The sequence below is a fragment of the Branchiostoma lanceolatum genome, chromosome 3 (genome assembly GCF_035083965.1).
Source record: "Branchiostoma lanceolatum isolate klBraLanc5 chromosome 3, klBraLanc5.hap2, whole genome shotgun sequence".
In the NCBI taxonomy this organism is placed as follows: Eukaryota; Metazoa; Chordata; class Leptocardii; order Amphioxiformes; family Branchiostomatidae; genus Branchiostoma; species Branchiostoma lanceolatum.
This window is the reverse complement of record NC_089724.1, coordinates 9916469-9937993: the sequence shown is the minus strand read 5'-3', so window position 1 is coordinate 9937993 and position 21525 is coordinate 9916469. Positions and strand designations below refer to the sequence as shown.

The 21525-nt window shown below is 40.3% G+C and overlaps 3 protein-coding genes across 3 annotated transcripts in view; 1 reads left to right on the top strand and 2 right to left on the bottom strand.

The window, feature by feature from the left end:
• Positions 1-1923, bottom strand: part of LOC136430124 (ankyrin repeat and BTB/POZ domain-containing protein 2-like) — a 47499-nt gene extending 45576 nt beyond the window's left edge. The window contains exon 1 of the mRNA XM_066420441.1: positions 1736-1923. The gene's annotated coding sequence lies outside the window, so the exon portion shown is untranslated. The remainder of the gene's footprint in view (positions 1-1735) is intronic.
• An 8072-nt stretch (positions 1924-9995) lies between these two features.
• Positions 9996-14284, bottom strand: LOC136430123 (3-phenylpropionate/cinnamic acid dioxygenase ferredoxin subunit-like). The gene is made up of 4 exons (XM_066420440.1): positions 14137-14284; positions 12563-12733; positions 12060-12155; positions 9996-11737 (listed from the first exon to the last, which is right to left on the bottom strand). The coding sequence occupies exons 1-4, from the start codon at positions 14189-14191 to the stop codon at positions 11607-11609; spliced, it is 453 nt and encodes a 150-aa protein (XP_066276537.1). The 5' UTR covers positions 14192-14284; the 3' UTR covers positions 9996-11606.
• A 170-nt stretch (positions 14285-14454) lies between these two features.
• LOC136430122 (stabilizer of axonemal microtubules 2-like) lies at positions 14455-20707 on the top strand. The gene is made up of 7 exons (XM_066420439.1): positions 14455-14660; positions 15649-15792; positions 16145-16422; positions 16936-17102; positions 17607-17849; positions 18258-18460; positions 19022-20707. The coding sequence occupies exons 2-7, from the start codon at positions 15655-15657 to the stop codon at positions 19496-19498; spliced, it is 1506 nt and encodes a 501-aa protein (XP_066276536.1). The 5' UTR covers positions 14455-14660; positions 15649-15654; the 3' UTR covers positions 19499-20707.
• Positions 20708-21525: the final 818 nt, after the last annotated feature.

Here is a 21525-nt window from a genome sequence, read left to right as displayed (position 1 = left end):
TACCAGTCTGTTTTCAGTGTGCATAACCTGTATCCTGTCCAGTAGGAGCACCCCCAATAACCCAGTCTGTTTTCAGTGTGCGTAACCTGTATCCTGTCCAGTACAAGTAGCACCCCGAAATGAAAAAAAATATCTCCTTGAGTTTGATAAATCTGCTAGTTTCGTGAGTATCAAATATGTGCGTACTTTTCCCCCAGTGATTTAATGGGCTTGAACCACTGTGCTTCAATCAAAAAGTATATTGATGAAAATTGTTACAAGTTAGATATCCAAACAAACCACAAATCAGATAGGTATGCACAAGTGTCTTGGAGGGGTGCATGGGAAAATACTTAACATGACAATCTGTCAAGATTCAGTATCTAGTGATAGCTCTCTTTTGAGATCCCAATAGTATTAGTCAAAATTGGAATTGACAGTTTTGAGTTTTGACTGATAATGCTTTCTCCTTTGGTCTGAGGAATGTGATGAAAATTACTGAAACCCATTTCACATCCTCAACAACATCTGGATTGGTGGGCATGTATCCTAGGGGGACATGCCCTTGGAACCTGTTGGGTCAAGTCTGGCTGAGAGAAAATACCAGGAAATCTTGAAAAACCTCTGTCCATGTCATGTCATCAGAAAAACAGACAGCACAGGATTACTGTACAATTTAATATTTTTTCAGCTGGTTGTTTAATGTTAAGTGCGAAATTTGATATTCATAAAACTTTGACACAAATCAATAGTACAGAACTGAATAAGATAAAAGCATGTTTGCTATGGTCTGCAAAAATCAAATACTGTTGACACACACACCAGTTTACTGATGTGATTAATTGCAGTGGAAGCCAGCAGACCAGAATTGATTCCAGAGACAAATCTGACATGCATGACTTCACTGGCAGAGTAGGAAATGCCAGCCAATCTTTTCTGACATATAGCAGGTCCAAATCAACTTATCGGAAAAACCACGTCAACTTGATGAGAAAATATATTTTTCTATGGCACAAAGGTTTCCCTATGAACACTATATAATTAGTTTGGCACCGGTATCAGTTTACCAAGAAAATACACCCTGCAAAAACGACTAGACGGTACTGGTAATATACGTATCTTCTCTACCCGATAGCGACGTTAAACACGATCTTACAGATAAGAAATCGCCCTGCTTGTCACAAGTAGTAACAAGATCTAACGAAGACATGTGAAGATCCCACAACTCACGCCCCTAAATCCCCAATAACTTTTGTGGCTGTGTCTTGGTGTGTATTGGTATAACTTAGCTGTTTGTTGTTAGACGCTAAAACATAAACCACAAACAAAACAACAACGCTAACATTGTTTGTTACTAAATACCTTTTCCCTTTGCAAATTGCTTTGTTTCGAGAAGCCAGTAACAATCAGAAAATTCAAGAAAGGATTCCAAAGTTTCTGACTCATCTAAAAATTACTTTTGAAAGACTTGATTTGCGTTTCAAAGCAAAGAAGCCAGCGGAATTTCTCAACGAGAGCTACTTAATTACCACAACAAAAATGCTGAAGACAAAATCCAGTGGGCTATTTCTCGGGATAGTTTAAGTAATTATGCTCGGATGTCGATCTGTAATTTTGGGCTTTCTAGTTGAATAGTCCTAGATGCTCTACTGGTTAGATCAGCTGTAACTTCGCAATGGAGTGGAAGCCTGGTTGTGGTACCGGTTTCGCCGAGAGTCTGCTCGCTAGACTATGATCTACAACAGCAAATACTCACCAAACAGCAGGGTGATGCTCCCCAATAATTCCCAGAAAGACCCGAGTGATCAGGAAATGTTTAACTGTCCGGGAAGAAGGTGTAAATCTTGGCTATTACACCGGCGGGACTTGAGAGGAAGGCTGGCCGGGCGAGTTCGACTACTCCGCGCCGCGACTTTCAGGCGCAGTGCCGGTAGAGTAAACACAGCAGGGACACCCGTGGTAGGCTGGGGAGACGCGACTTGGTATAGTCCAATGGGGGTGATTTGAGTAAATTCATATTTATTATGTCAAAAATTCTGGATCTATACACCTTTTCTACCTGTAAAGATTAGTAAAGTATCAATTTAAGTTGTTACATTGTGTAATAAAAAGAATTGATGTCGTATTATCTTTGTTTACCGAGTTCTGCCTAAGAATCAGACAACTCTAGAGAATAGAACACTCCATAGTGAGGTAATTTGATGCAAATCAGGGGTCTCTTTTGTTATTGTTTACTATGACGCCCCGGAAGCTGAATAAGCATGGCATTGCTGCTGTTGGTAAGGTAAAGGAAAGGATTGCAGTGAGAATTGAGCCAATACCAGCCAAATGACTATTTTTCTGGTTATGAACTTTTCTAGTGTGCTAAATCACTTTTGCGGTTCAAGAAGTCACATTAATGCGAATACAAAATTTCCCATTCCTTGAATTATTTGCAGTTCTGAACAGGTAACGTTAAATAAAGATATAACATTATGTGACTATTGGTAGGAGGATCTTAAAAGTATCGTTCATGATATCCTTCTTGAATTAAGATAATTTAGTAGAAAAAGTTACCAAACAAGACAAATTTGTGGTTCATTCAACAAAGTATTGATTGATAGATGAAGTGTTAACATTAATTCTATAATCAGAGATGATAGAAAAATTCATCCTGTATATACATTTTGTTATAACGTTATATACTCGGTCTGACAATTTTCTGGTAGTAAAAGTTATGAACCTTTAGATATCAAATGTGTTTAAAAGCTTTTGTTCTACAGTTGAAAGATTGACACGAGAGTCTTGATGTCTTATTTTCTTCAAGATGGGCATATTTTTCAACATGCTATATGTACTAACAGTTTTGCAAGATACCCTCTAATATATAGGTCACCGGTGCCAGATTTTGAAACATCATAGCATTATCCATACACTAAGGTAAACTTCATTTGAGTTAGTATTCTCAGCTGCATGTATGGCATTTAACATGCATAAGCCAAACATTTCTTTGTGTCTACAAACTATTAAAGCTGAAAAAAGCCATATGAAACAGAACTCAGTGAATGACATCTGACACTAACTTTGGTTGGGTGGTCGGAATATTGTGTACTTTGCACTAATCTTTCAGCTGCCTCACTAATAACAAAATATCCTCAAAACGACATTCTTCTATGGCAGTTCAATTTGCTGGAATTTCGTCTATGCCTGCTTGGTTCTGCCGACATGCAAGATTTTTAAGACGTCTGCATCAGAATAAACTTCAACCTTCCTGTTGATGTCTGGAGCTGATATAAGTTTCGCCAATCAAAATTCCAAGTCTTTCAAGACTCCCGGCATTTTTCAAAGTTGATCTAAAACAGTGGGTGACTGCATGTTTTATTGCTCTCATGCTTAAAGCCATTGTTCAGAACAGTTTAATGAATCAGTAGCAGATGTCTGAAGTGGAGTCCTTCGCAATGTGGTGTTTTTTCTCAAATGAAGCTCTTCTTGTAACAATGTGTTGAGGACTCGTATTATCAAGAGTTTCATTTCCAATGCACTACACCCCCTCCCTGCAGACCCCTTTCTAAAGCACTCATTTATTTAAAAAAAAAGCTTGCTACTGATGTCAACAGCTGATAAGAGGTTCACAAAGTCAGCAGTGGGTAGTCCTGAGCTTTTCCAAGATCTAGTCAGGACGTTCAAGTTCATTATTATCCAGGAGTAGGCTGCGAATTGTCAAACCTAATTAAGGACCACACCTGCAGCAATGGCTGGTCATTAGCAACATGGGCAACATGTCATCATGTCACTGATTTGAGATTCGAAACCAAGGCGGAAGTGCAAATTTGGCTGATTATGAAGTGAATCTATCAATTCAGAGAATCTCTGTTCAAGATCAAGATTGGAATCGGCAAACCTGTTTCATTTCATTGGCCTTCAAAGTTTCCAGGTCATGCATTCCTGGACATTGTTCTACCAAGGAAGTTCTATCAACCTTGGTTCTACAACTGTACAAAGTGCTTTCTAACAGGGTTGCTTTTCATAAAGCATGACGTCTAAAAGCATGTTACTGCCATAGCAAAGAAATTGCAACGATGCAACAAGATTGTCATTGAATAAAGGGGAATGCTGTCCACATCCGTTAATATCTATCTAATTGCTGCATGGACAAGAATGACCCTCTCCTTCAACATTCAACAAGCACTTGATACGATACAAGAGATGAGACAATGTTGATCTCACCGGCAAAGAAGAGGAGCTTCATCAAAGGATGCCAGGGTGAATCGCCTGATCCATGTTTGTTCAGGAGTGTCGTTTGTCTCAATGGGTGCCGACCGGTGGAAATCCCTGGAACATCCAGGTGGGCGCAGGTACGGATACCTGGCCAGGTGTGCAGCAAGCCAGGTGGAACAGGTGTACGGTCATCCAGGGATGAACAGGTAAATGCAGTATATGGCAAGCTGGGTACAACAGGTGAATTTTAATAGGGGGGGGGGGGTGCAAGAGTCACTTGCATGTAGTATGTATACATATGGAAACTTCTAATGATAGACATTGGTGAACCATTGTTTGGTTTGATATAAAGTGCCACATTGAGTTTCCAAATGAAATTTGTTTTGTTGCTTTCAGACCTAACTGTTACATTAGACATGAGAAAGAGGGTGGACCACTCAGAGGCAAGCAAATGATCAGGCTGTTGTTTTCAGGACAAAATGACCAACCTTTCCAGTTCAGTTAATTCAGTTCAGTTCATCCTCTTTTTAGAGGTGACACATGCGTTTCCACAAGTTCCTGTCGACATGACAGATCGAGGTTTCTCATTCGATTACTTTCTTTACTAGTGTCGACCACGCCTACGCCTTTCATTCGGTTTCCAGAGGAGAACCATACCCGCCATTTCCTCGTGGCGCATAACATGGCTGGCTAGAGACACCTTTCCAAAGTTTCAATATTGTAAGGAAAACCCATGTGTGGAAGTGAACCCACAAGGAAATGCTCGACATCGTTCTCTGTTCTTGTCCTCACCTTATCCTGTGCATGCTGATCATTCATCTCCTGACTCCTCTACAAAAAACCCTGCAGCTTCCCGTGAACTAAAAAAATCCTACATATCTGTGAGAACTCTCCTGAGACAGGTGATAACTAATAAAGCCATCAAACAGGTGGCTGAGCACAGGTATGACCCCCTGTCCATGTGTAAGTGATACCAGCCAGGATAATCCTCAGGTAAACCAAACACACTGGAGATAATCCTGCCAACTTCAAACAGCTTCAGCTTGTCTGGACTACAAGCATGTATAAAATACAGAGCCTGGACTGTAGGACAGGAAAGGAATGCTGAGAGTCTAAAAACAGGCTTCTGAACAGTCATCTTTTAAACTTTCTCTGAAGTGGCTATGAATACAAACTTTTCAGTACTCCTAAAACTGAGCTCATTATACTGCTAGCACTAGTACCTAACTACTACCATTGTAACAAATAAGCTTTGCATGAAAAATTACATCCCGACTCTGAAGCACTCTTTGCTTTGATACCGCAATCAAAATTGCCCAAACTTGTTGCCTTGGATCAAGGAGGTTAACCTCCTTGCTTGGATGAAAGCAGCCAATTACTGATCAAAAATTAGATCAGCACACCGAAGATGATCAGACAGATCTGCACATCTTCAGACATTCAGATGAGAAAACATAAAAGTAGAAAGTACATTTGTATACACACCACTTCTGTTCTATCTGGAGTTCTATCCATATAAACACATGGGCATTTCCACACAGACTGATGCATCCAATCCAATTAGCCAGTGCAGAATATGGGTCTCCTGGATCCCCTTCTCAAACACACAAATCCCTGAAGACTCCAGAAAGCCTGGGAAAGCTGCAGAGGGTTGCACAGGGTGGGTGTGAATGTGAGGAGGTGGATTTTCCCTGCAGCAGAACTGGGCTAAGTGGATTGGGAGAAGTGGACACAGTGCATGGCTTTAATATTTCATGTTCACCATCTGGGAATCAGCACTACAAGAGGTGATGCTTAAGGATTATGGTGGAACAGATAAAGCGTTGCAGCTCAAGTAGTGGGTCCAGTGAGGCCTTTATTTGACATTTATCAATAGTAAGACAAATGGGTCCTATTGTTTGTACCAAGGGGGCTCCTTGTTTTTAACGTTACCAATCTTATGCGACAGCAAAATTCATGAAATGTGCAGAAAGTAAAGACAAAATACATGCAAAAGGCCTCAGTATTTTGTGTGAAACAAGGTTCCTTACTAGATACTTCAGAGCAAAAGATAAACGTTTAAAAAAAACGTTTGCCTCCTACTTTTTTCAGCCTCTCGGATGACACAGTACATCAAGGTGTCAATGTCTTTATTGAAGATGAAGTGACCTTGTTGTTAAAAGCAGTGACCTTGTTGTTCAATAAAGGACGCTGGTTGTAAAGGAAGTGACCTTGAAGGTGATAAAGACTTACATTGTATTTTCGTAAAGCAGCACCATTGCTGCTCATCTTGTATGCCTGTTCCAAATCCCATTGTTAGACTTCGTTTCCTGTTTAAGGACACCCCCGTGACAGGTCCTTTTGTGTTGACGCTCCAGGTGTGAGCTGTTCACGACAGTTTGGACATGACGTGTCTCTGTTACAGACTCTCAAGGTGAACTTCTAAAACACTTACACAACCTGAACACCGCTTTCCCATTAGAGGGGTTCCATTATTCATGGCAGGTGGACCATTAATAACCTTGCTGAATGATTGACAGGTTGCTGTGGCTAAGTCTGTTGAACTAGGCCTTGGAGGGATTTGACAAATGTTTTCATAATGATGTCAGATTCCATATTGATACAACTATTTTTTTCTGAAAAAAATCATGTTTTTATTCATTACTTAAAGGCCACACCAATTGAACTTCTTGGTTAGCACAAAAAAAATCATGAAAATAGAAGAAAACTGACCCTGTTCACCCTTTCCTCTGAGATTCTGTTTTCCTATTGATTTTTCAATTTAGCATTTTTCTAAAAATTCTGTTAACCAAGAAATTAAAATGGTTTGGCCTAAGATGTGTTTTCAAAAAACTTTGACATTCTTAGGAGAATCTTGAGGCTTTAAGAATCAGGGATTATCCTTAATACTGTAGAAATTGAAATGTTTGCAGTGTTTTTATTTTTGTGTTGACCTCTCCACCGCGAAATCATTGTATTTCTACTGTACAACTGCTTAAAACACCACGCAAACCTCCTTTCATCATCTACCTGTTTACAGTAGCATTTAAAGTGGGCAATGCTACAAGGATGAAAAGCTGCAATAAAATACAAAAATAACATCTCACTGTTATAACCATCTAGCTCAGCATGTTTCAGATGAACAGTCATACACATCTAGCAATATTTCAGCTTGAGCTGAAACTTGAAAGGTATTGCAGACATCTTGTGAAAACATTTCAAAGTATGCCACCCAAGTTACATATTTCTCCTGTTTATTTACCCTCACCATAGCAGAATGTGTTGTTAGTAAAAAGACATTACTTTTGTTCCCACTAACCTATTCCATGTTTCACCGGAGCGTGACTCTGAAGTTATCTTATCCATTAACCCCATCACACTTGTATAAACAATGTGGTCTGTAGACATCATGCTGTGAATCGATCACCACAAGCTGGGAGACAACGTGATAAGATAAATTCAGACAGAGACCTCAAAAAGGCTCAGAGGTGTTGAGCCTTATCTTCAAGAAATATTGAAAGGGAGATCATTCCCTGTCCTACGCCAGAGGTCTTACCTTAATTTGTGACAGCCATTGGAAGTATCAACTTTCAGAGAATGGGACACTTTCTACTATAGCTACAGAATTATTACTTGAAAAATATACAACCTACAAACATATTTTATGTTGGCACCTTTCACACATTAACACTGGGGGATATCTCTTGCTGCATAACATGTACATGCACATATATACACAATTTTTACATCATGGTATTTCAATATTGAGACCTTGTTCGATGAAGATGTTCATGTGTGTAATGTTAGCCTAAAATTGTTACATGCTAGTACAATTAGTGGAACACAGGGCATAACGTTGCTGATGGCTGAAGGAAAGATTATGGATCTCTTAAATTTGAAATCTATCACCAGAGAAATATATGCCAAACGTTTTGCTCACTATTTGCCTGATGGTGCTTTTCTGCTTGTGCACAAAGAAAACAATCCTTAGCCTGCCTCCTTGTCCTCACCATAAATCATCCTTATCTTAAAAGGCTCTTCTGGAAGCTATTACTGTTCCTCCTCTGTCAGCAGGAGCCTCCCACTGCTGATTTGATTGACAGGCTCGTAGACAAGCTGTGGCCTGAGCTTCCCATCCAGATAAATTTCATTTCATACAGTTCTAATTTTTTTGCTGTCTCACTCATTGAGTCCATGTTGTTGTTGAATCTTGTTTTAAGTTGAAGAAAAAACATTTACATTAATTTCATGTTGTGACGTCCAGCTTCTTTGGACAAATGTGGTAAAAAAAGAATTTCTTTTCCAACAAGCAAATTTCCGTCCCAGGATGGAAGGACAGATCCTGGAGGCAGGTCTGGATTTCATACTATGATAGCGACTTGCTTAGCCAGAAACACTCCGGCCCACTTCCAGCTGCTGCCCAGAGCAACAGTCTTGTTTATACATTGCGGCTTTTCTGATGATTAGGTGCGCAGACTCAACAATGGCTGCTTCTAATTTCAAGTGGAAAGTAAACAATTTAGTTGACAGAAAACTTTTGTAACTGTTTACAGTAGGCCCCTACTGGAGAACAGGTGGTGCAGAGTAATGGACCATGCCTAGAGATGGACTAATTATGAACAGCTCAAGTTGTTTGATATCGTCTTCAGATATATCTGGAGAGGAAAGTTCTGTTTGCAGAGTCTGACTGTGGAACCCAGGTGGTCTCAAACCTGTCAAAATTTATGACTGAGTGGAGCAGCAGTTCTTTCTGAGGCTGTGGAATGAATATAAAAACACACTCTGAGGGAAGCGGAGTCAACCAGAACGATGCACTTCAGGCTTTGGCAAAAGGTTACTTATAGCTATACCAAACAATGTCGGTGGATGGGAAGAACAAAGAAATTTAGAGTGACTTCAGAGACTGTGAAAATAAGATTGTCTTCCTCGCAAGTTCTGGAGAACTACATTTCTTCTCTACTCATAACGCAAACGGCCACAAAGGTAAGATAGTTGCTAACTTGCTACACCTCCCTGTTCAGATTTGGCTCGCAAGGAAAGAATGTCAAATGTTGTGAAATGTACAAAAACTATTTTGGATGAACTGCATGGAAAGCCCTATCTTATGTGTTTCCAATGCTCATAGGCTCATTCTGCTCAAAAACATTTTTGAGTGATGTACAGCCACACACAATAGATTGCTGCTCATATATGGAATAGCAAACAAACAGACGCAGCTCACCAAACCTGTAGAAACATCCTTTTCAAACCATTGTACCCCACCACCAGTGCATAGCTACTTACTTGGCCAGGTTTTGTCCCTGCATGGTCAATAATGAAGAATAGTTTTTGTCTTTTACACAGATTTGATCTGGAAAGTCAACCGCCAATGTTTGTTCTGCTTGTACCAGTTTTCAAACAACAAAGCTCCAAGTATTCAAAATTTCAAGCGTTAACTTGACAATGTTTGTTCTGCTTGTACCAGTTTTTAAACAACAAAGCACCAAAAGTCTTCAAAATTTCAAGAGTTAACTTGACTAAACACTCTCACACAAAGAACATCAATTCTGGTATCCAAATTGCCCACAAGGTATGTTAAAACTTTACCGTTTACTAAAACCAACAGGCGAGATCCTAAATACCTCAAGAATGCTTTGAATTAGACTATTGCAATAAAAGTCTTTAAAAGTTTTTGGTTCAACTTGGAGTTCAGTAATAGGGTAGCATTCATTTCTGACCTTGCTACCTGTACATACAGCGGATGTTAAAAGCGTCCTCTAGTAATCATTGACAGTACTGCAGTAGTCAACACATTGCCCAACATCCTGCATTCAGCAAAAGGATACATACTACCCAAGAAAACCTCTTCCAAAATACTTTATTTCAAGACACTTGATACTTTTTGGCTATGAAATATATAAGACAAACCAATAAACAAACAAAACAGGATGCAAACCAAATGTGTCACATCTGTAGGCTATCATGGATACAACTAATAACCTTTATAACATAATTTTTGCAACAAAAGGAACAAACAATGTACTTCCAATGTTATGGCTTGGGGAAAGGTGTTATGGCTTCCATCAAGAGTGGAAGATGTTGTTGCAGCCAAATGACATGATTTGTATATATCTTTATAAACTGTACAAACTAAAGTGGGAGAATATGTAAAAAAATATAATTAACATTCTACAAATGTTTCACCTTTACAAACTTAAGTGGGAGTACATGTCAACAAAATATAGCATTCTACAACTGTTTCATAAACTGAGAAGAAAAAGTAACATAATCTACTTTGTATACAATTTCCTACAGACTGTATTTTTTTTGCTTTTTTTTTTCTCTTGTATATAATATTTGCCATGATAAACACAATGGTCCACCTGCCAACAGCTATGCTGTTATAAAAGTTAACACCGCTATATACAACCCTTCTTTACCGGTAGTACCGCCTAAAATCTGTTCACAGAAGTCACCATATCAAACTTAACGTTCCAAGTAAGAGAAAAAACTTCTCATACTATATCATTGCACATTTCCTGTGTCAACCAGGCCACAGATTTAAAACAAGCTTTTCTAAAATGGTGGTTATCATGAATAGCAACTGAAAGATATCCATCATAAAAACATAGTTTTTCATCAATCTTCAATTATTGCTTTCTCATTAATTCTGAAATTACAACTGCAATCTGCAAAACCAAGTGTCAGTATTGACATTGTGCAATAATAAAGAAAACAAAAATATTTTTTCTCTAAAAACTGACCCGATACGCAACGCTCAAACTGTTATAACATACAGTGTAAAAATAAATCGAGGCAAACTGTTATAAACACCTATGTTCTAAAAGAACTGAGCACAATTGACACTGACAATAACATGGAACAGATGATGATGACATACCTTGTTTTGAGGTAAGCTGACAAAAACATAAGAGGAGGAAAACGCAGTCTTCACCTTCTTCACATCCTTTGTTACAAGTAAATTTGTATACTTGAGAGCAACAATACATAATTTCTCTTTGTTACCAAATTTCCCGTGCAAGTTCTAAAGCTTCTTGCTGGTACACTTTTTCCACACTTATATGATACACTGATTATGTGTACAGTTACAGTTACAGTAGTACATAATTTCTTCTACATGTTGTACCTTGATATGGCTTTTCAGTAAGTAACTGAGTACATCTTTTCATTTCTATAATTATGGTGTTTTTTTTACATATGAATGATTGGGTATGTAATGTTCTAGCCTGGATACCAGACCCTTCGGGGAAGGCCTAGCACTAGTAGGGGATAGAGTTGGCACCCTGTCTCTCTTGGTACCCTGATATCTACCGTGCGAGAGATAATTAGGTGCCGTGTGCTAAATGTGGTGGCGGGGCAATTTGCTTCCCTGGCTGACGGATTAGCAACTGTAGCCTGGTGGTCTGGTACCCAGGCTAGTAATGTTCTGGTCTTTCGAATTCATCTTGTCCTCAGAATTCTCCACTTCCAGAGAAGTAGTCACTTGAAAACTCCAGGAATCCCAGGGAAATATTTCCCTCTGCATCGACTTTCACGGGATATGTGATGGCAACCTTGTCTTTCTTTGGAAGCACCGCATGACCTGTCAATCAACATCAAAACAGACTGGGTTGTTAATTTTTTTATCTAGTCTGATTGAATTAAGCTTCCACTGATCAGGTCCCTAGGGGAGGAGGCCCAGTGAGCCCCAAACAGCAGGGGCTTGTGTAGCACAGGCCAACAATCCTTATAGAAGCCCTATGACAACTTTTCACTTGAAAGAGAGACTTTTGACTGATATACAAAGAGAAAAGTATGAGTTACATAAATAGTTGTACATACTTTGTACCTATAATACGTTTTACTGTAGATTTTGAATCATTTATTTCAATACATCCTACATGATATGTTGAGGCCCAACTAACCGGTGTCTAGGCTAAATCTCCAGCTGTGCCATGGACATCTCACACACAGACTCTTGTCGGGGAGTTCCTCAATGTCACCAAGATGCAGGGGTCCACCTGATGGGAGTAAACAATTCTTCAAAATTAAACACTCTACAGTCTACAAATCATACTCATAATGATATTTTACAACTGACACTCATCCAAGTACTGTAAGGACTACAACTTTTGCAACGGGGACAGATGACACTGGCAGTAGAGAAAGTGGGCGAAATCCTGTTAGTTTACCTGGTCCATCACTAAAACTTGCCCGTCATTACCTTTCAATGTAGTTTTATTTTTGCAATTTTCGCTGTGGCCTCTCCACTGCAAATTCATGACATAGCAACTACCGCACAACAGAACTGTTTCAACCATGAATACAAAACACCCAGAAAACCTGCGAAATACAACCACCACATACATTTGTAAGTAAATGAATCTACAGAATACAGACAGTACTAGAAAATACCAGCTCTACTCACCCAGGTGAGGACATTTCTCCTGCATGGCATACACCGTCTCCCCGTATCGGAAGAGTGCAATCTTCTCCTCGTTAATGTGAACCAGCGACCCCGACGGCGCACTCTCACGCCGCTTCAGCTTCGGACGGCTGTACTTCCCCTTCTGTCTGGGATCCGACCAATCATATAGATCTGGGGGAAAAGAGTGTAATCATAAAGAGTGTAATCATTACTTGAAAAAGATACATGCGCATACAGAACAAGTAAATTTTAAGTTTGCAGTGATTCGATTTTGCAGTAGGGAGAAAATGAGTGTTTGCATTGGTTTTTTTGTCCGGGGTTGAAAGAAGTTAGCAGGTAGGTACTAGTAGGTAGAAGACAAAACATGCATTATCGTTGTGAATAGGTTAGTATACTGCGAAAACCGTGAACATTAAACCACTGCATAAAGACAATTCAAACTGGAGATTTGATTCTGGTATGATATCTACAAATTTTATCCAGTTGTAGAGTTTGAATTGTCTATATGTATATTGTGTCTAACCTTCACAAACGTATCAAACCACTGCAGTTCTAAATTCATAGTAGTACACTGGAATAGTAGATAGCAGTAGTAAAGGTTTACCAGAAAAAATCAAGAATAACACATGGACATATTTCAAAGGTGAAAAATTACATGAACAACTTGTTCAATGACAACAAAGTCCTTACATTGAAGTTTAAATACTATAAATAGCTTAAGCACAAGCAAGGAGGTTACTTTTTTACCTCCCTGGCAAAAGTACAACAAAACTATACTTTTTGACACCTAATCTTTGCTAATGACACAAAAATTGTACTTTTCACATATTTGTCACCTTGATTGATCGATAAATGAAACAAGAACAAAAGGTAGAGTTCGGCAGACATTCCTGTCTTATATTATTAGTAGACAATGTGTGATTTTTAGACTGTCATGCAAATATAAAAACAATGGTGCAAATCAAAATATGTCTAAAGAGCCAATTATGCATGTGTGAAGTAAGAGGAAGAGACAATACCGCGCTATCAAGCCAAATAGACGAGCCAATCACCGTGATAAGTCAATCAAGATGAAACAAACAATTTTTTAAAATTTTAACTAGATTTTAGAAAAAGTGACCGAAACAGTTCACCACTAACTTCGGTTCCAAAGAAACATCATTTGACCATAGCGGCTATAAACGCAAATCATGAGATAAGAATCTCCCTCACTGCCCTGAAATGAAGTTATCATTTCGATGTTAAAGATGATTTAGGTCCTAACCAAAGGGTTCAAGTTGTTGAAAAATACATAAGAACTTCCCTCGTCGGGACATGCCCTAAATAGTGCCAAAACACACACTTACACGGGTTAATGCTAACGTTAGATGAATTGTATTTGTTACTCTCCAAGCTGTTGCATCTATTTACCTTATGACAGGTGTTTACAATTTGTATTTTCCGTGGTTTCGCTTGTTTCGTTGCCCAGCTACAGATTGAGCCCCCCTCCCCCTTTCATCAAAACACTCCCAAACTTGTGTCCAAAGTTATGCGAGACAAACATTCTACGTACCCACACAAAATGGACCACCTACCTGATATGTGCACATTTTCTACTTTGAAGAAGAGGTAATCGTCCGAGAGACTCATGAAAATCTGCAAATTTTCACCACTTCCGCACACGTTCGGAGATGTTTGCTGTTTACAAACCACCCGCCGCGTGACGTCATGACTCTCGTTCGTACTCTCGCGAGAAACCAAAGGAACATATGCAGCTCACGCGCGCCGCCTTGCAGTCTTGATATAAACTGCAGCTGCAACAGGTGTTACTGGATTTGTTAGGAGATCGATCACGTCGTGAACAGCACACGATGATTTATATTTCAAAGTGATCGGATTCGTTAGATTCTTGTCATCACCAAGTATAAATCTCCTCACAAAAAAGTTTGAGAAGCTGTTGTTTACACCTTCACTAGCGACATCTAGCAATCCTGACCTGTATTGCAGGGACAGCTGCTATGGTTACATTGTAAACACCCGCGAGGCGATCACACAACAACTGCGGGTACAGGCAGACCTAATTAAATCCCGCTTTCCACACAACGACTATTGTTGAAAGGTAAGTTGTAAATTCCCTCTCGGTAGCCAGGTGAAATTGCGATAAGACGACAAAGTAAAACAAACTTCTGTTCCGTGATAAGTGAGAGATTTGCAACAGGTGTTCATGACGCTTTTTGTTGCGTGTTTGGTTTGCGTGATGAATGAAAGGAGTTTGGGGAGGGGGGGCAATATTTCTTTCAGTACTCAAGTCATCCGGATCCTTGCTCCAACCTTTAACGGATTCACGACGATGCATTGGTGGTAATGACTTCAAGATTGTTGTTAAAGGTGATAACGTTAGGTGCGAGAAAGAAACTTAATGACTTCATTTCAAGTGGCAACCTAAATTTCGAGAGGCAAAACTATTGGAGCGTAACAATTTCCTGGCGAAGTGGACTTCAATTCACTTGAAAACAGTTGGGCTTCCGAACTCCATCTAGCCTCATACCTTTGAATAACGTTATCATTCTTTAGCATATCATGTTTTAATTTTCCTTTTTTTTTGTACCGCTTAAAATGTTCCAATACTAAAAAGAGCCAGGTCGACTTGAAATTTATGAATGAGCCCAATGCTGTTGTGTTGTGTGTACATGTGTAGCAACCATGGAACTTGATCTTCTTTGTTTACAAATCAGTGTGAGGTTGATTGTCATGTCTAGAAGTCCGCCCCTTTTCAGGTTTACTAAATGCTGGACCAATAATTAACCTCCCTCTAAGTCTAAACCATATCAACTTTTGAGTCTGCTTTGTGCAAAAGTTATAGGTTATCATAGGTTTTCTTTTACTTGGCACAATGGAAGAGTATCAACAATTCTGAATTGTTTAGCTTCCAATATTCATTCTGTGTTTTATAGCAAGTCTACCAATGAAAGATAATGAAATAGAAAGACAGAAGCAATGTGATTGGCAAAGTTATCCATGTTTAGTCATGCACTTAGAAATTATCTTAAAAATCACTGACACCAAATGTACCAGATTGTGACAAATGTATGAATCCTGACTTTCAGACAGCCATGGCACCCAGGAGTTCAGCTAAACCCCGCCACAAGTCAGCGATCCTGCCGGGTACAGCCGACACTGATGTGACGTTACCAGATGGCATCATGTGTATCTGTGAGCTGTGTGACTGTGGGCGACACAAGCACCACAAGGTAGGGCACTTTTCTGCCAATGGATACTTTGAATACTTTATCTCCTCCATTAGCTATCATACAAGTAACAAGTAAGTAGCTAATCTTCCTGGAGTATAGACGCAACATACAACTTACAAAGTACATGAAAATTGTTACAGCTATAAAAACTTTAACTTCTACACATCACCCATTGATGGCCATAGCTTCAAAATTCCAGGGAGAAGCTTCTTGCAGATAATATATGTGACTATAAAAGATGAAGTTTTTTAACCTTCTCCTTGTTGCCTAACCCCATAACCAATATAGAATTGGTAGTCAAACAGCCACTTCAGTGTGCTAAAGGATAGGACTTATTCTTTTCTGCTTCCAGGGATGCAAGAAAGTCAGAGGCACAGGCATACAGGGAAAGATGGGTGAATGCGCGCTCACCCACTACCAGGAGACGTTCAAACATCACAGGGTTCGGCCGCGCATGTCCAGACGTCCCCCGCCCACCGCACGCGACCCCCGACCTGCGCGTATGGACTTCATGACGGTCCAGAAGAACGACTACCAGCTGCCGGGGGTCACAGGTCGCGTCGGACTCATCAAACAGGAGGACAACTACGAATTACCCAACATGCCTGTGGAGGGGATGACAGAATACAGGTAGGGTACAAGTTGTGTCAAGTGGTAAAGCCAGGCTTTTATGCTTATTCCAGAGTTGATACGAGAATGGCAATCTTGTCCCAAGATGAAGTCATTGTAAAGAAGCATTTACAGCTTTCTTCTAGTAACTGTTGTCAAACACTGACAGTGTAACTAAAGTCACCTTTAAGTTGATATGATCATGTCTTGAATATGGTTTAATCATGTCTTGAATATGGTTTTATTAGATAAGTATCATATTCAATAATTCCTGGTGGCAAGGTCTGGGCCTTGTGGTTAAGGTTGTTGAAGTAGAATCTAAAGGTTCTGGGTTGTAATCCCTAGCCCCAACGTTGTGCCCTTGGGAATAGGGGTCCTTTCTGGTGTGAGTGGATCAAACCTATCAGTCTAGTCTTACTTACGCAGCTTGTACCTAGTGTAAAAGACTGGTGTGTTATGCCCAAAGGCAATTACCGGAACAAACAAACAAATGAATTTGATGTCTGAAGTGTCTGATTTCTTGAAACCTCACAGGAAGGAGTTCTTGGAGAAGTCGTCATCTCCCGCACACCTGACGCGTCCCGTCACGACCCACCAGCCCGCCAGACACAAACTGGACTCCCGCACGGCCAACCGCGACTTCTACAAACCCTGGGTGCCGCAGCCTCGCTTCCAGTTTGGTGAACTTCCAACTTTCACAGGTAAACATGGCTCTTCGTCAACTCTGTTGTTGCTGCTTGTAGGGTGTTTACATGTGATCTCAATCAGCCTCACAATTACGCTCAAATTGGAAACAAAGAAGAACCAAACCAAATTTGAGAGTATTATGTTATAATTACATGACTAGTAATTAATTGAGACTTTTCGGGCCAGGCTGGAGGCCTGCCAACCTTAGCCCGGGACCTCCTTCCCCCCTCCCTACTTTGCCCCTGACGGGGTTATCTAGGGGTAAACCCAAGTTGCAGAATTACACTATATAATTCCAGTTCAAATCGACTTGGCAACTTCCAGTTATGCACAAATGAGAGTAAATAATCTATTCATACTCAGTCCCTGTACATGATTGATAATGTCAAAGAGTTTTGGCATCTTCATTTTGATTATGTCTTTCAGAGGAAACAAAATAATGATTTTGATTTTTTTCAATATTAAGAAATGCAAACATCTAAGTACAGCTTAATCCAATGTTTGAAACCTTATTGCAGGCTCCATCCTGTACCCGAACCCTTCCGACTCCAAGAAGCACCTGAGGTCCGTCACCATGGCTGACTTCCCAGAGAAGCTGGCTGGTAAGACGGAGCTGGTCAAGTCTAAACCAGACAACATCTTACTGGAGGGGAGCCACGATTTGGAGACCACCAACATGAAGACGTACCGGGGTCACAGGGACGCCGCGCCGGCCAGTCGCGCCCCGGCACGCGACCAGGAGATGGTCATTCCCAGGAGAGGTGAGAAAAAATACTTACGACACCTTCTGGTGTATAGGGGAGGTGCTCTGTTTCTACAGCCCTAGGGCCACACAGTCCACTACCTATGGCTCCACCTAGTCCCTTGATAGGCCACTGCAGTGGGGGGGCTAGTCCACTCAGGTAGTGGTGACAAAATATGAAGGAAAAGAAACAAAAATTTGATGACTTTAGTAAAATAAACTAATACCATGATATGTCAAACTTGTAGATTCAGCTGAATTCATCAATTTGATTTAGATTAGGTAAAATTCAGATACATGATATTGAATACTTTGCCGTGGAACATATTTTAGAGATGAACTTCTACATGTAGTTGGGAACAAATGGATGCAACAACGGTATAAAGTTGACAGCATTTCACAGATAATATCATCTTTCTATCCACAGGTGACAAAAACATGCAGACCAAGTATCAGTTTGACTTCAAAGGCAGGAGGCAGGCCCGGACCAAGATGTGCACCCCGGCTCCAGAGACCATCAGGCTGACCATGCAGTCACGCATGCGCAACTTCGAGACGGAGCAGATGGGGTCATTTCCGGGTTACGACGCCCGCGTGCACCCGCGACCCGACCTTATAAGGAAGGAACAGGTGAGTGGTCTCCCCACTGTTTCACCGTGTTCCTTGGTTTCCAGTTTGCAGATAAGTTGTAGATCTTGCTATGGGGGGTCAATTGCAGTGGAACCTGTACAAGTGACCACCTCTACATAAGAACCACCTGATTAATGTGAGCACTTTTTCATGGTCCCTTAGATTAGCACAAACATAGTATATATAGCACAAACATAGTCTATAGTGACCAGCTGTCCACAATAGGCCAGACTTTACTGGTTACCTGAGTGGTCTTCTTTGGCCGGTTTTACTGTATTGTCATACTGACTTGTTATAGGTAACTATGCATTTTAAAAAAGGTATTTCCTAGCTCATGGGTAGCAATTTGTTATTTCCACATCATAGGGTTATCTACAAAATTACCCTTTTGTTACTTAGTTACTTTTCCGGGTGAAGCATCAGTACAAAGCTATGAAAAGTTTAACTAAGTTACCACGGATTACAGTCACTGTGGCATTTCTGGTTCCTTTTAACATTCATGCTGTTTGTTTGACACACTGGAAATTATATCAATCTTTATATGTGTCAATTTTCTACCAGGAATACCAGACGGACCCAAACCTGCCGTTTGAAGGGACGACCATCACGATGCAGGACTTCCGTACTCAGGACCTCCACGGCGCGTACAACGCCCCGGCCGTCCAACCGCAGCCCAGCCTGAAGCCCACCAATGCCAAGCTGGACGGCACCACCATGAACAACCAGTTCTTCCAAGACTGGGGCACCTCGCCGCGCGTTCGCTTTGGAGATTTCCACGAGGGACGCTACATCCCGCCCCTGAAAAAATTTGAAGGATACTCCACGACGAAACACGAGTTTGTTCCGCTGAAGGCAGAGAAAGTGACCAACTACAAACCAGAGAACAAGCCAGTCGCTTCGCTCGGTGAGCAGGATCTGACCACGATATACAAGCAGGACTTCCTCCCCGTGGAGAAGCCCATGTGCCGCGCTGAGGAGTACCTCCTCAAGAAACAACTCAAGAGCATGAAGAAGAAGGCAGCACAAGCAGCTGCTTAGATCTTTGGCTTGATTTGAATAATCTTTTTTAACATTAACTTTATAGATAAGACCAGATGTCTATGGTTGGCACATGAAATTTTGTTGTATAAAGGCCACCAATCAAATTTGTTGTAAAGGCATAAAGATTGAACATGAAAAAAAATCTTATATCCAAGAAAAAGTTCATAAAAATATATGTACATGTAGCATTGAAAGTCAAAGTTGACTTCTGCATATAAATAGATTGGAATAAAACAAACAACACATAGAACAAATTTACAATATTTTATTGAAGGGAAATAAGAAATGGTACTAGTAATATGAAAAATTGAAGTAAATAGTTTTATGTGCACCCTTGTATGCGTGAGTTGGAGCTGATTGGATTTGTATGTGAGTCAGCAAGGAAGTGCTTTGACATCCTCAGATGTTATAAATATGATGTTCTATTATATTATATTATATTATATGTGTATGATCAAGTGCATTACTACACCCGGATCCTACTAGTCTGTATGACACACTTGGGTCTAAGTCTTCCAGAAGGAAATGAATACTAACACCAATAAGGCAAGGATCAGTACACTTATTGAAGCAGCAGTTTTTCCAGATATTGATTATAAGAAGTTTGAAAGCAGAATAATCTAGAAATGTGGAAATATTTCAACAGTATTTGATATAACACTGCAGTGAGATTTTGCTTGTCACATATTATAAAGGTATTGTATATTCCTTGCTATAAAGCACTGTCTACTAGAGCAACTGTTTGTTGCTTTGCTACACATCGCTGTGTGCAACAGCAACAGATGTCTTTGTGATGCTTTGCCACAGTAACAATGATGTTCCAATGACCCATAACATGTATTTTTGCTCTTTTGTGTTTTTTAAAACACTTTATGTCACCAGTAGGGTCATGTCGCAGCACTAGTGCTACCTAGTTTTATCACTCCAGTTTCAGAGTGACCATCAGTAAGTACATGTAAGTGCAACTCACTCGTACATGTGGAGCTTTTTTAATGTAAAGATGATGAAAGTGCAAGAAACTTTCAACTGTCTTCCAATGCTGCTATATTTTCAAACATATGCTGAAAATGATATGTAGATAGCTTTGTAATTTTCTAGATTTGTAGCAATATTTTATACTTGGTGATTAAAGATAACTATATTACATCAAATGGGGATCATGGGTGTTTGTATGAATGAATAAATTTCAAAGCATTATTTTGAAAACATTGTCTTGTGGCCTGATTACTAAGTTAGGATTACTTAACTAATCCTTTTCCAGATGTCTGTGCTTCAGGACTAGACTATCTGAGCGTAGGCTTGATGCACTCAATTTTCCAACCAACTGAAGATTATACCTGGCTGGCTTATGACCTAATGGGATTTTAACTAATGTAAAATTGTAGACCTGTTCCCAGGAACAAGCAGATACAACTGTATCCTGGTGGTCTGAATAAAAAATCATTAAAGTTTTAATCTGAAAATCAACTTACAGCCATAGTCTGTCCCAAGTGTTCCATAGCTGAGTGGTCAAAACGGTCTCAGCACTGGACACACACTGCTGAAGAAAGCCGAGCTGGATTTACCAGTGCTCGGGAACACACAGAGTACTTTAAACGGGAGCAAAGCATAAAACTGAAAAGCCTGCTATACCCCAAATCAAGTTCACACATACGTCCGTCATATAGTTCAGGGCACTCCCACCGTTTGCAACTTGCGCGGCGTGCTGACGGCGACTGGACCGACTGATTGAATTTGGTGACATCAGTTAGCTACATGCCCCCATCAGTTCGGATATATATGAAAGCAGGCTTTTCCGAGGATATATTTCGAGGAATTTTCCGACCAATTAGAGGGAGTTTTCGGGCTTTTCCAAGTTAGGGTCAATGTTGGGAAGGTCTACAAGGAACCCCACCTCGAAATCCCTATTCATACATATCGGAATTGATGGGGACATGCCGCTTCCTGACGTCACCAAATTCAATCAGTCGGTCCAGTAGCCGTCAGCACGGCGCGAGTTGCAAACGGCGGGAGAGCCATGATGT

What these genes read in the sequence shown, in the direction of transcription:
- LOC136430123 (XM_066420440.1), bottom strand. Translation starts at nt 14,191, where the DNA reads ATGAGTCTCTCGGACGATTACCTCTTCTTCAAAGTAGAAAATGTGCAC. An exon ending in GGAGAAATGTCCTCACCTGG is followed by an intron (nt 12,156 to 12,562) that starts GTGAGTAGAGCT and finishes TACTCCCATCAG; the next exon opens with GTGGACCCCTGCATCTTGGT. An exon ending in GAGATTTAGCCTAGACACCG is followed by an intron (nt 11,738 to 12,059) that starts GTTAGTTGGGCC and finishes GTTGATTGACAG; the next exon opens with GTCATGCGGTGCTTCCAAAG.
- LOC136430122 (XM_066420439.1), top strand. Translation starts at nt 15,655, where the DNA reads ATGGCACCCAGGAGTTCAGCTAAACCCCGCCACAAGTCAGCGATCCTG. An exon ending in TGAACTTCCAACTTTCACAG is followed by an intron (nt 17,103 to 17,606) that starts GTAAACATGGCT and finishes ACCTTATTGCAG; the next exon opens with GCTCCATCCTGTACCCGAAC. An exon ending in ACCTTATAAGGAAGGAACAG is followed by an intron (nt 18,461 to 19,021) that starts GTGAGTGGTCTC and finishes ATTTTCTACCAG; the next exon opens with GAATACCAGACGGACCCAAA.